We start from the raw sequence: 14,262 nt of genomic DNA on the forward strand, positions 1-14,262 counted from the left end.
GCACCTGTCATCTATAAATCTCAAATGAACTGAAAATAGATGGCACCTAAACGTTCCTTACAATCAGCGATTTCCCCTTCCAGAATGCGAGCACAAATGAGGGTTTAGTCAGGAATAGCCATGGACCAAAAGAGAAAAGCAAACGTTCTGGAAGACGAGATCACGGCGATGGTAGAGGAGATTGAAGACAGACAACACGTATTATTCTGTGGACTAAGTAGTGGGTTGACAAACAGGTATCTTGGGAGTGTGTCGCCTCTGCAGTGAACGGGCAGGACAGAACTGTGTCTGATGTGAAAAAGAAACGACACCTTAAACTGCAAAGGAAGAAAGAACAGCCTAACCAGCAGGGAAAATCACTTACGTCAAGTCTCGACTTTGAGTAGAGATAAGATCATTTCCATGTCAAAGTAAGGTTTTATAAATAACTACTTATACGTGGTTTTTCTTGCATAAGTCATACTTAAGATACAAATTGATATTAAGTCCATTATATAAATGAGGCCCCAGGTCGTCCCTACTGCCTCTGATCTGGCGGACTCACTGAACACAAATTCTTAGTTTGTAAATTATGTCTGAGTGTTGGAGTGTGCCCCTGGCTCTCCATAAATTAGTAAAAACAAGAACAAATTGTGCCGTCTGGTTGAATTAATATAAGGAATTTGAAATGATTTCTACTTTTATTTTTGATACTTAAGTGTATTTAAAACCAAATACTTGTAGACTTTTCCTCAAGTACTATTTTCACTTTTACTCGAGTCATTTTCTATTAAGGTATCTTTACTTTTACTCAAGTATGACAACTGAGTACTTTTCCCCCATTGCTCATTGGTCGTTCATTCTGACACAGGTGCACATGCTCTTACCTCATTGGTCGTTCATTCTGACACAGGTGCACATGCTCTTACCTCATTGAAGGAGCAGGTCTTTTTAACCTGTGTGTCAGCTGTATTCCATCTAAGCTTTATACTGCCAATGGCTTTACTTACTCTGCAGTTTTAAAATAGATTAAGTCATTTTGAACCTTTTTTTACCTCATTTCTCGTTTTTTAAGCCTTTTAAGTGTTAGAGTAGGTCAGCTCTTTTTTTTTACAAGTAGGGTTTAACAGGGTTGTGGACGGTCAATCCCATTTCATCTCTTAGATTATTATTATTATTATTATTTTAAATCTCTGTTTTTGATGCTAATACTGGAGCTTGGCTCCAGTAGTGGGTCTGTATGAGATTTGGGGTGATTTTTAGGGTGATATTTAGCGGAGATAGTTACCCAGAGAAAATCTCTGTATCCATAGTAGTAAAGCCAGTCATGAACCACCACGTTCCAGGTCCTGTAGTAATTTGCAAACGATGTCGAGTTCCACCAGTCCTGCAGAACAAAAAGGATGAAAATTATTTAATTTGGTTCTACAGCATTTTAAATAGTGCCAGGAGTTTTTCCTGGTCTGATTATAACAAATAGACAGTGTGTTTCAGAGGTATCACGTGTAGACTATTTGTGTGTGTGTGTGTGTGTGTGTGTGTGTGTGTGTGTGTGTGTGTGTGTGTGTGTGTGTGTGTGTGTGTGTGTGTGTGTGTGTGTGTGTGTGTGTGTGTGTGTGTGTGTGTGTGTGTGTGTGTGTGTGGAAGTTATACCTTATAGAACATCCTGTCTGCAAAGCGTAGCATCTCAGCGAAGGCGTTTAGCCAGCAGTGGAGGAAGGCGAAGAACGCCAGCAGTAGCAGCAACATACCTGGGAGGAGGGGTGAGAAGAGGGGTGGGAGAGGGGAGGAGAGGAGGGGGTGGGAGAGAGGGGAGGGGGGAAGAGTGGGGGAGAAGAGGGGGTGGGTGAGAAGGGAGGAGAAGGAGGATGGGGGTGGGAGAGAGGGGAGGAGATAGGAGAAGGAGGATGGGGGTGGGAGAGAGGAGAAGGAGGATGGGGGTGGGAGAAGAGGGGGTGGGAGAGAGGGGAGGAGAGGAGGGGGTGGGAGAGAGGGGAGGAGAGGAGGGGGTGGGAGAGTGGGGAGGAGAGGAGGGGGTGGGAGAGGGGGGAGGAGAAGGAGGATGGGGGTGGGAGAGAGAGAGATTTACCACCCCACTATCAGAACGTACTCAAGTAACTCAACTCATCTGACTTGTCCACTTACCTCACAGTAAGAAACTCGGCAACACATCGGGTCACAACCATAAACTCAGAGGTTGTATTGGCACTATTATCTCATTGTAATGCTAGTTCCTATCACAGCCTAGGGAATAGAATGGAGAAACCATAGATAAAGAACAGTGTGTTATCTCTCTGGGAGACTAACCTCCCCGTCGTTCATAGTAAATAAATCACCTGTAGATCTATAGAATCGCGCTGCAATGTAGAGCAGCTGCTTTTACTGGCTATTTTATGTTTGTTGTTGTTGTTTTTTGCGACCCGAAACATCAGAACAGCAGACGTACTGCTCACCCCGGACCTGACCCCGGACCTGACCCCGGACCTGACCCCGGACCTGACCCCGGACCTGACCCCGATCCCAGAGACTCCAGGAGACGCAACCCCGACCTGACCCCGATCCCAGAGACGAGACGTCCTCACCCCGGACCTGACCCCGATCCCAGAGACTCGGAAAGAAAACAGCAGACGTACTGCTCACCCTCGACCTGACCCCGATCCCAGAGACTCGGAAAAGAAAACAGCAGAGACGTACTGCTCACCCCGGACCTGACCCCGATCCCAGAGACTCGGAAAAGAAAACAGCTGACCCTCACCCCGATCCCCGAGAGACTCGGAAAAGAAAACAGCAGACGTACTGCTCACCCCGGACCTGACCCCGATCCCAGAGACTCGGAAAAGAAAACAGCAGACGTACTGCTCACCCCGAGACTCGGAAAAGAAAACAGGAGACGTACTGCTCACCTCCCAGAGACTCGGAAAAGAAAACAGGAGACGACCCCGATCCCAGAGACTCGGAAAAGAAAACAGGAGACGTACTGCTCACCCCGGACCTGACCCCGATCCCAGAGACTCGGAAAAGAAAACAGGAGACGTACTGCTCACCCCGACCTGACCCCGATCCCAGAGACTCGAAAAGAAAACAGGAGATCCCAGAGACTAAAAGAAAACAGGAGACGTGCTCACCCCGGACCTGACCCCGATCCCAGAGACTCGGAAAAGAAAACAGGAGACGTACTGCTCACCCCGGACCTGACCCCGATCCCAGAGACTCGGAAAAGAAAACAGGAGACGTACTGCTCACCCCGGACCTGACCCCGATCCCAGAGACTCGGAAAAGAAAACAGGAGACGTACTGCTCACCCCGGACCTGACCCCGATCCCAGAGACTCGGAAAAGAAAACAGGAGACGTACTGCTCACCCCGGACCTGACCCCGATCCCAGAGACTCGGAAAAGAAAACAGGAGACGTACTGCTCACCCTGACCCCGATCCCAGAGACCTGACCCCAGAGACTGGACCTGATCCCAGAGACTCGGAAAAGAAAACAGGAGACGTACTGCTCACCCCGGACCTGACCCCGATCCCAGAGACTCGGAAAAGAAAACAGGAGACGTACTGCTCACCCCGGACCTGACCCCGATCCCAGAGACTCGGAAAAGAAAACAGGAGACGTACTGCTCACCCCGGACCTGACCCCGATCCCAGAGACAGAATCCCAGAGACTCGGAAAAGAAAACAGGAGACGTACTGCTCACCCCGGACCTGACCCCGATCCCAGAGACTCGGAAAAGAAAACAGGAGACGTACTGCTCACCCCGGACCTGACCCCGGACCTGACCCCGATCCCAGAGACTCGGAAAAGAAAACAGGAGACGTAAGAGAAGCCGACGTGCCGGCACCCTGACAAAACTACATAAAAAGTACATAAAACTGCCTCTAGACTCCGTTCTACTGGCAAACGTACAATCACCGGAGAACAAACTGGATGAGCTCCGTTCGAGACTATCCTATCAACGAGACCTGAAGAACTATAATATTCCGGGTTTCACGGAGTCGTGGCTGAACAAGGATATGGATAATTTACATCTAGCTGGTTTTTCTATGCATCGGCAGGACAGAAACGGCAGCGTCGGCTAAGCTCAAGAGGGGAAGTGTGTGTCTCTTTGTTAACAACAGCTGGTGCGCAATCTCTAATATCAAGGTACTGCTCGCCTGAGTTTTAAGTACCTCATGATAAGCTGTAGACCATACTATCTACCAAGAGAGTTTTCATCTATATTATTTGTAGCCGTCTATTTACCACCACAAACTGATGTTGGCACAGACCTCACTCAACGAGCTGTACAGGGCCATAAGCAAACAGGAAAATGCTCATCCAGAAGCTGCGCTCCTAGTGGCCGGTGATTTTTAGGCAGAAAAACTGAAATCCCTTTTACCTCATTTCTACCAGCATATCAACTGTGCAACTAGAGACAAAAAAAACTAGATCAGCCAATTGTGCGTTTCCCTATGGGACTCCCAATCACTCCCAATCACAGTTGGCTGTGATACAGCCTGGAATTGAACCAGGGTCTGTAGTGACGCCTCGAGCACTGAGATGCAGTGCCTTGTACCTCTAGCCTCCTGATTCCTGTTTACAAGCAATAACTTAAACCGGAAGTAACAGACAGAAGTGGTGTTCCATTCGATGACCTCATCAGTCACAGACGTCACTAATAACTGCATCGACAGCATTGTCCCCACAGTGACCGTACGTACATACCCCAACCAGAAGCCATAGATTACAGGCAACATCCGCACTGAGCTAAAGGCTAGAGCTGATTACCAGGACCATGCACTGACCAGCTGGCAAGTGTTTTCACTGACATTTTCAACCTCTCCCTGACACAGTCGGTAATACCTACTTGTTTCAAGCAGACCACCATAGTCCCTGTGCCCATGAACGCCAAAGTAGCCTGTCTAAATGACTATCGCCCCATACCACTCACATCTGTAGCCATGAAAAACATTGAAAGGCTGGTCATGTCTCACATCAACACCATCATCCCAGACACCCTGGATCCACTCCAATTCACATACCGCCCCAACAGATCCACAGATGACGCAATATCTATTGCTCTCCACACACTGCCCTTTGCCACCTGTACAAGAGGAACACCTACGTGAGAATGCTGTTAATTGAATAAGGCTCATCATTCAACACCATAGTGCCCTCCAAGCTCATCACTACGCTAAGGAACCTGGGACTGAACACTTCCCTCTGCAACTGGATCCTGGACTTCCTGACTGGCCTCCCCCAGGTGGTGAGGGTAGGCAACAAAACATCCGCCTCACTCACCCTCAACACGGGGGACCCTCAGGGGTGTGTGCTTGGTCCCCTCCTGTACTCCTTGTTCACCCACGACTGTGGACAGCATGACTCCATTGCCACCATTAAGTTTGCCAATGACATGACGGTAGGGAGGAGAACGGAGACCTGGCAGTGTGATGCCAGGAAAACAACAACAAAAAAACTAGATCAGCAAGACAAAGGAGCTGATCATGGACTACTAGGAAAGGAGGGCCGAGCACGACATCAACAAGGCTGTAGTGGAGCGGGTCGAGAAAGTTCCTCTGTGTCCACATCACTAAGGATCAATTATGGTCCACACACACCAACGCAGTCGTGAATAGGGCACGATAACGCCTCTTCCCACTCAGGAGGCTGAAAAGATTTGGCCTGAGACCTCAGATCCTCAAAATGTTCTGCAGCTGCACCATTGAGAGAATCTTGACTGGTTGCATCACCGCCTGGTATGACAACCGCTCGGCCTCCAACCGCAAGGCGCTACAGTGGGTAGTGCGTACGGCCCAGTACATCACTGGGGCCAAGCTTCCTGCCACCCAGGACCTCTATACCAGGCGGTGTCAGAGGGAGGCCCAACAAATTGTCAAAGACTCCAGCCACCCCAGTCATAGACTGTTCTCTCTGCTACCGCGCGGCAAGTGGTACCGATGCACCAATCTGGAACCAACAGGACCCTGAACAGCTTATACCCCCAAGCATAAGGCCCGCTAAATAGTTAGTCCGGGTAACTATTTGGTTAACTCTTTCTGCATTGACCCATTTTCCACACATTTTTTTGGACTCATCACATACGCTGCTGCCACTGTTTATTATTTGTCACTTTACTCCTAGTTATATGTAAATATCTACCTGAATTACCTCGTACCCCTACACATAAACTCAGTACTGGTACCCCAAGTATATAGCCATATAGTTACACATTGCGTATTTATTATCACTTTATTATTAAATAATATTACTGTATTATTACGTGTTTAAATGTCTATTATTTCTCTGTTTTCTTTCTCTCTCCATGGTTGGTAAGGGCCCGTACATATTTCACTGTTAGTCTAGACCTGTTGTTCACGAAGCATGTGACAAATACATTTAGATTTGACCTTCAACCTCAAACCTAACAAACTAGAACTTTGTCAGTAAGCCTTCTGTCCTAGTGCATTCTGGGTCCTACCCCATGATAGGTTCACATTGGATAAGGTTGGTCTTTCTTTCCTCCTTAAATAAAGTGCAAACACTATCAGGGCACCACAGTTCACTCTGGGGCTCCCGAGTGGCTCAGCGGTCCGAGGCACTGCATCTCAGTGCTTGAGGCGTCACTACAAACAACGTGGTTTGAATCCAGGCTGTATCACAACCGGCTGTGATTGGGAGTCCCATAGGGCGACGCAAAATTGGCCGAGCGTCGTCCGGGGTTTGGCCGTCATTGAAAATAAGAATTTGTTTTTAACTGACTTGCCTACTAGTTAAATAAAGGTATATAAAAAAAAATCTTAAAAATTCACCACTCCCAATTAGAATATAGGCTACATTCTTCTACTGATGTGGCTTTATATATATTTATATATACACTGACTGACCAATTACCTGGAAGTGTAGCATGGAACAAGGCCAGGACCAGGGTTCTGGTGCTGAAAGGCTTGTTTCTGTCATTCATGAAGACCGGTATGCACAGTCTCACCAGGATAAAGTAACCGTAGAAAAGACAGCCCAGAATCTGAGTGAAGGACAGGAAGGAAACAGGTTGAGGATAAATGGAAAAGTCACCCATGGCAAGCCTGGTCCCAGATCTGTTTGTATTGTATAGCAGTAGACTGACTAGCCTGGTCCCAGATCTGTTTGTATTGTATAGCAGTAGACTGACTAGCCTGGTCCCAGATCTGTTTGTATTGTATAGCAGTAGACTAACTAGCCTGGTCCCAGATCTGTTTGTATTGTAGCAGTAGACTGACTAGCCTGGTCCCAGATCTGTTTGTATTGTATAGCAGTAGACTGATTAGCCTGGTCCCAGATCTGTTTGTATTGTATAGCAGTAGACTGACTAGCCTGGTCCCAGATATGTTTGTATTGTAGCAGTAGACTGACTAGCCTGTTCCCAGATCTGTTTGTATTGTATAGCAGTAGACTGACTAGCCTGGTCCCAGATCTGTTTGTATTGTATAGCAGTAGACTGACTAGCCTGGTCCCAGATCTGTTTGTATTGTATAACAGTAGACTGACTAGCCTGGTCCCAGATCTGTTTGTATTGTATAACAGTAGACTGACTAGCCTGGTCCCAGATCTGTTTGTATTGTATAACAGTAGACTGACTAGCCTGGTCCCAGATCTGTTTGTATTGTATAACAGTAGACTGACTAGCCTGGTCCCAGATCTGTTTGTATTGTATAGCAGTAGACTGACTAGCCTGGTCCCAGATCTGTTTGTATTGTATAACAGTAGACTGACTAGCCTGGTCCCAGATCTGTTTGTATTGTAGCAGTAGACTGACTAGCCTGGTCCCAGATCTGTTTGTATTGTATAGCAGTAGACTGACTAGCCTGGTCCCAGATCTGTTTGTATTGTATAACAGTAGACTGACTAGCCTGGTCCCAGATCTGTTTGTATTGTAGCAGTAGACTGACTAGCCTGGTCCCAGATCTGTTTGTATTGTAGCAGTAGACTGACTAGCCTGGTCCCAGATCTGTTTGTATTGTATAGCAGTAGACTGACTAGCCTGGTCCCAGATCTGTTTGTATTGTATAGCAGTAGACTGACTAGCCTGGTCCCAGATCTGTTTGTATTGTATAACAGTAGACTGACTAGCCTGGTCCCAGATCTGTTTGTATTGTATAACAGTAGACTGACTAGCCTGGTCCCAGATCTGTTTGTATTGTATAACAGTAGACTGACTAGCCTGGTCCCAGATCTGTTTGTATTGTAGCAGTAGACTGACTAGCCTGGTCCCAGATCTGTTTGTATTGTATAGCAGTAGACTGACTAGCCTGGTCCCAGATCTGTTTGTATTGTATAGCAGTAGACTGAATCCTGGTCCCAGATCTGTTTGTATTGTAAAAGCAAAATAGACTGACTAGCCTGGTCCCAGATCTGTTTATACTGTACAGTAGACTGATAAGATTAGAGATCTGTTTGTATAGTAAAGCAGTAGACTGAACTATACTGGTCCCAGATCTGTTTGACCAGTGACTACTGGTCCCAACTGTTTGTAATAACAGTAGACCACTAGCCTGGTCCCATTCAACATTGTACCAACAGAGGACTAGCGAATAAGGGTAGTCTGGTCCCAGATATGTTTGTAAATTGGGCTATGACTGAAAAGCACTTTACAGTCCCATGAAATCAAATCAATGATTTATTATTAGGGTGATTAGCCTGGTCCCAGATCTGGTTATTTTAAAATAGACTAAAACACGAACTGTATATCTACAGCAGACAATACAGACAATCTATCATTAAGATTAACAATAGGAAAATAACTCACCTTAGCAAACGTTACGCCAACATAGTTCCAGATCTGTTTGTATTTCTAGGGTAAGACTCTAGCCTGGTCCCAGATGAGGGTGGGAGCAAAGAGGAAGATGAGAGCCTGGTCCCAGAACTGTTTGGAACCAGGGACTGACTAGCCTGACAAACTGTTTGATGTCATTAGTCAGCCTGGTCCCAGATTGTTTGTATTGTATAGAGGTGATGACAATACAGGGTCCTATCTGTTTGTATTGGCCATATGGTCAGACTGAAAAATCCTGGTCCCAGATCTGTTCTACTGTATTGTCACCTCATAAACACTTTAGACAAGGTTCTATATGTCACCTTGTATAAACACTTTAGACAAGGTTCTATATGTCACCTCTTCCCAAACACTTTAGACAAGGTTCTATATGTCCCAGATCTGTTTGTATTGTAAACACTTTAGACTTCTAGCCTGTCCCAGATAAACACTTTGTATTGTAAACAGTTCTGATATGGTCACCTCTATAAACACTTTAGACAAGGGTCCCAGATATGTTTGTACCTGTATAACAGTACACTTTAGACAAGGTTCTATATGTTTGTACCTATAACTATAAACACTTTAGCAAGGTCCCTGATCTGTTTGTCATTCTATAAACACTTTAGACAAGGTGGTCCCAGATTCTGTTTGTCACCTCTATAAACACTTTAGACTGGTCCCAGATCTGTTTGTATAAACACTTTAGCAGTAGACTATATGGTCCCAGATCTATAAACACTTTAGACAAGGTTCTGATGTCCCAGATCTGTTTGTCATTGTATAAACACTTTAGACAAGGTTCTGTTTGTATTGTCACCTCTATAAACACTTTAGACAAGGTTCTGTTTGTATGTCACCATAAACACTTTAGATAAGGTTCTGAGATTGTTTGTCATTCTATAAACACTTTAGACAAGGTCTGAGATTCTGTTTGTCACCTCTATAAACACTTTAGACAAGGTTCTGAGGTATATGTCACCTCTATAAACACTTTAGACAAGGTTCTATATGTCACCTCTATAAACACTTTAGATAGATAAGGTTCTGTTCTGAGGTTCTATATGTCACCTCTATAAACACTTTAGACAAGGTTCTGAGGTTCTATATGTCACCTCTATAAACACTTTAGACAAGGTTCTATATGTCACCTCTATAAACACTTTAGACAAGGTTCTGGTATGTCACCTCTATAAACACTTTGAGCCACAAGGTTCTGATTCATATAACACTTTAGACAAGGTTCTGATCCCTTACTATATAAAGTCAAATTGGGCTCTAAAAAACACTTTAGACAAGGAAATCAAATCAATCATTTATAAACACTTAGGGTGATTCTATACTGTCATTTTAAAACACTTTAGACAAAACACGAACTGTATGTCTACAGCAGACAATAAACAATTTATCATTAAGATTAACAATATAAAATAACTCACCTTTATAAACACTTTATAGTTCCATCTAATGTGTTCTGGGTTTCTGGTCACCTCTGTATAAACAAAGAGGAAATTAGCTAGAACGTTGGGAACCTGGGACCCTCTGAATGATGTCATTATCAGGTCACTTCTATAAACACTTTAGACAAGGTTCCTGAGGTTCTATATGTCACCTCTATAAACACTTTAGACAAGGTTCTGAGGTTCTATATGTCACCTCTATAAACACTTTAGACAAGGTTCTATATGTCACCTCTATAAACACTTTAGACAAGGTTCTATATGTCACCTCTATAAACACTTTAGACAAGGTTCTGAGGTTCTATATGTCACCTCTATAAACACTTTAGACAAGGTTCTGAGGTTCTATATGTCACCTCTATAAACACTTTAGACAAGGTTCTATGTGTCACCTCTATAAACAGTTTAGACAAGGTTCTATATGTCACCTCTATAAACACTTTAGACAAGGTTCTGAGGTTCTATATAACACTTTAGACAAGGTTCTGATGTTCTATGTGTCACCTCTATAAACACTTTAGACAAGGTTCTATATGTCACCTCTATAAACAGTTTAGATAAGGTTCTGAGGTTCTATATGTCACTTCTATAAACACTTTAGACAAGGTTCTGAGGTTCTATGTGTCACCTCTATAAACACTTTAGACAAGGTTCTATATGTCACCTCTATAAACACTTTAGACAAGGTTCTGATGTTCTATGTGTCACCTCTATAAACACTTTAGACAAGGTTCTGAGGTTCTATATGTCAAGGTTCTGATGTTCTATAAACACTTTAGACAAGGTTCTGAGGTTCTATATGTCACCTCTATAAACACTTTAGACAAGGTTCTGAGGTTCTATATGTCACCTCTATAAACACTTTAGACAAGGTTCTGAGGTTCTATGTCACCTCTATAAACACTTTAGACAAGGTTCTATATGTCACCTCTATAAACACTTTAGACAAGGTTCTGAGGTTCTATGTGTCACCTCTATAAACACTTTAGACAAGGTTCTGATTCTATATGTCACCTCTATAAACACTTTAGACAAGGTTCTGAGGTTCTATATGTCACCTCTATAAACACTTTAGACAAGGTTCTATATGTCACCTCTATAAACACTTTAGATAAGGTTCTATTCTATGTCACCTCTATAAACACTTTAGACAAGGTTCTGAGGTTCTATATAACACTTTAGACAAGGTTCTGATGTTCTATGTGTCACCTCTATAAACACTTTAGACAAGGTTCTATATGTCACCTCTATAAACAGTTTAGACAAGGTTCTGATGTTCTGACACTGTATGGACAATATGACTCATCATGGTCATTGGGTGGTAGTTTCTGTGTCATTACGTTAATTATTTTATATTACATTACATTATCCTTGTCATTACCTTCCTTTGTCTTGTGTTTTAGGATGACTGGGACATTCTCTCGGATGAAAGAGTAGCTTTTCATCAGGAATCGGATCTGAACAGGAGACAACATGTAAAAGTTATTTATACAAGGCAAATGGAGCCAGCTAAGGCAATAAAACAAAGCAATCATGAACAATGAATGACTGTAACTTGTTACATTGACATCCACACCTTAGATGAATCAAGGGATTGGAATAGAATTGTCCTTGTGAGAGTTATTGCCAGACCTGGGTTCAAATCGTTTTTGAAATCTTTCAAATACTTTTAGCCTTTTCTTTAGCCTGCCTGGAGAGCCAGATGGACAGGGCTGATATTTTGTCACTATTCTATTGTTTCCCTTGCACCAGCTAATCTCAATCAAGTTCAGCTGAATTATTTGAAATGATTTCAAATAGTGTTTGAACCCAGGTTTGGTTACTGCATCCAAAGTCTCATATGTTCTCCTGCCAATTCTAAAAAGTACTCTATAAATAAAGATAACAAATGACCAAGCGTTCTTTATTGACAATATCAGTGTGAAGATAAGAGGAGCAGGGCAGAGATGGGATGAGTCCAATCCAGTTAAATATAAACACTGCCACAACAAGCAGAGATGGGATGAGTCCAATCCAGTTAAATATAAACACTGCCACAACAAGCAGAGATGGGATGAGTCCAATCCAGTTAATTATAAACACTGCCACAACAAGCAGAGATGGGATGAGTCCAATCCAGTTAAATATAAACACTGTCACAACAAGCAGAGATGGGATGAGTCCAATCAGTTAAATATAAACACTGTCACAACAAGCAGAGATGGGATGAGTCCAATCCAGTTAAATATAAACACTGTCACAACAAGCAGAGATGGGATGAGTCCAATCCAGTTAAATATAAACACTGTCACAACAAGCAGAGATGGGATGAGTCCAATCCAGTTAAATATAAACACTGCCACAACAAGCAGAGATGGGATGAGTCCAATCCAGTTAAATATAAACACTGTCACAACAAGCAGAGATGGGATGAGTCCAATCAGGATGAATATAAACACTGTCACAACAAGCAGAGATGGGATGAGTCCAATCAGGATGAATATAAACACTGTCACAACAAGCAGAGATGGGACACTGTCCAATCAGGATGAATATAAATACTGTCACAACAAGCAGAGATGGGACACTGTCCAATCAGGATGAATACAAACACTGTCACAACAAGCAGAGATGGGACACTGTCCAATCAGGATGAATATAAATACTGTCACAACAAGCAGAGATGGGACACTGTCCAATCAGGATGAATACAAACACTGTCACAACAAGCAGAGATGGGACACTGTCCAATCAGGATGAATATAAACACTGTCACAACAAGCAGAGATGGGACACTGTCCAATCAGGATGAATACAAACACTGTCACAACAAGCAGAGATGGGACACTGTCCAATCAGGATGAATAGAAATACTGTCACAGCAAGCAGAGATGGGACACTGTCCAATCAGGATCAGTTCTCTACTTTTACTCGTATAATATGAGATGTTGTTGATGCTTGTGTCTATATTCATCACTGTCTTTACTTAATTACTCAACTTTCCACTATCAGACAGCTAGCTCTTCACCACACACCCCTATCAGTCAGATCTCCACCACACACCCCTATCAGTCAGATCTCCACCACACACCACTATCAGACAGCTCTTCACCACACACCACTATCAGACAGCTCTTCACCACACACCACTATCAGACAGCTCTTCACCACACACCACTATCAGACAGCTCTTCACCACACACCACTATCAGACAGCTCTTCACCACACACCACTATCAGACAGCTCTTCACCACACACCACTATCAGACAGCTCTTCACCACACACCACTATCAGACAGCTCTTCACCACACACCCCTATCAGATAGGTCTTCACCACACACCACTGTAGGTACACACATCCATCCATACGTCTTCTAGTAATTCCAAATTTCCTAGTGTTGACTTTACTATACAATGTTGTCCATACCTGTTCCAATATGATGATGAATCGTGAGGCTGGAGGCAGCTGGTAGTGAAAGACCACGTATATAGGGAGAACCCCCAGTACAGCGGCCTGCATGGCGGAGAGCACCAGCCCAGCGCCCACCGACAGTACCCCCTGTACCGGGCTGCGATGGTACAGAGTCCCCCAGAGAGACAGGGCATAGTAGGGCACGGCCAACGTGTAGCTGAACATCAACAGCCAGGCCAAACCTACTATATGTAGCTTCCCAAAGGCATAAGACAACAGGTCAAACTCCAGCACCAGTCTGGGGATAGAATTGAACAGAATATATTGAAATATAATAGAATGGAATCTTCAAAATAGAATTGAATAGAATATATTGAAATATAATAGAATGGAATCTTCAAAATAGAATTGAATAGAATATATTGAAATATAATAGAATGGAATCTTCAAAATAGAATTGAATAGAATATATTGAAATATAATAGAATTGAATAGAATATATTGAAATATAATAGAATTGAATAGAATATATTGAAATATAATAGAATTGAATAGAATATATTGAAATATGGGAGATTGGACTCTTCAAAAACCTTAGTAAAGTCCGAAGCTTATCGAATGCTTCCCAGTCTAAACCTTTGTCTGTGATTGGTCAACAGTACT

At 43.4% G+C, this 14,262-nt stretch overlaps 1 protein-coding gene across 1 annotated transcript in view; it reads right to left on the bottom strand.

The window, feature by feature from the left end:
• Positions 1 to 14,262, bottom strand: part of soat2 (sterol O-acyltransferase 2) — a 43,582-nt gene that overhangs the window by 13,086 nt on the left and 16,234 nt on the right. Inside the window, exons 7-14 of the mRNA XM_052528623.1 lie at positions 13,615 to 13,897; positions 11,587 to 11,663; positions 10,270 to 10,290; positions 10,201 to 10,228; positions 8,741 to 8,761; positions 6,850 to 6,979; positions 1,633 to 1,730; positions 1,268 to 1,366 (exon numbers count right to left, since the gene is read on the bottom strand). Coding sequence (XP_052384583.1) covers positions 1,268 to 1,366; positions 1,633 to 1,730; positions 6,850 to 6,979; positions 8,741 to 8,761; positions 10,201 to 10,228; positions 10,270 to 10,290; positions 11,587 to 11,663; positions 13,615 to 13,897 — 757 coding nt within the window. The remainder of the gene's footprint in view (positions 1 to 1,267; positions 1,367 to 1,632; positions 1,731 to 6,849; positions 6,980 to 8,740; positions 8,762 to 10,200; positions 10,229 to 10,269; positions 10,291 to 11,586; positions 11,664 to 13,614; positions 13,898 to 14,262) is intronic.

The sequence above is a fragment of the Oncorhynchus keta genome, chromosome 10 (genome assembly GCF_023373465.1).
Source record: "Oncorhynchus keta strain PuntledgeMale-10-30-2019 chromosome 10, Oket_V2, whole genome shotgun sequence".
In the NCBI taxonomy this organism is placed as follows: domain Eukaryota; kingdom Metazoa; phylum Chordata; class Actinopteri; order Salmoniformes; family Salmonidae; genus Oncorhynchus; species Oncorhynchus keta.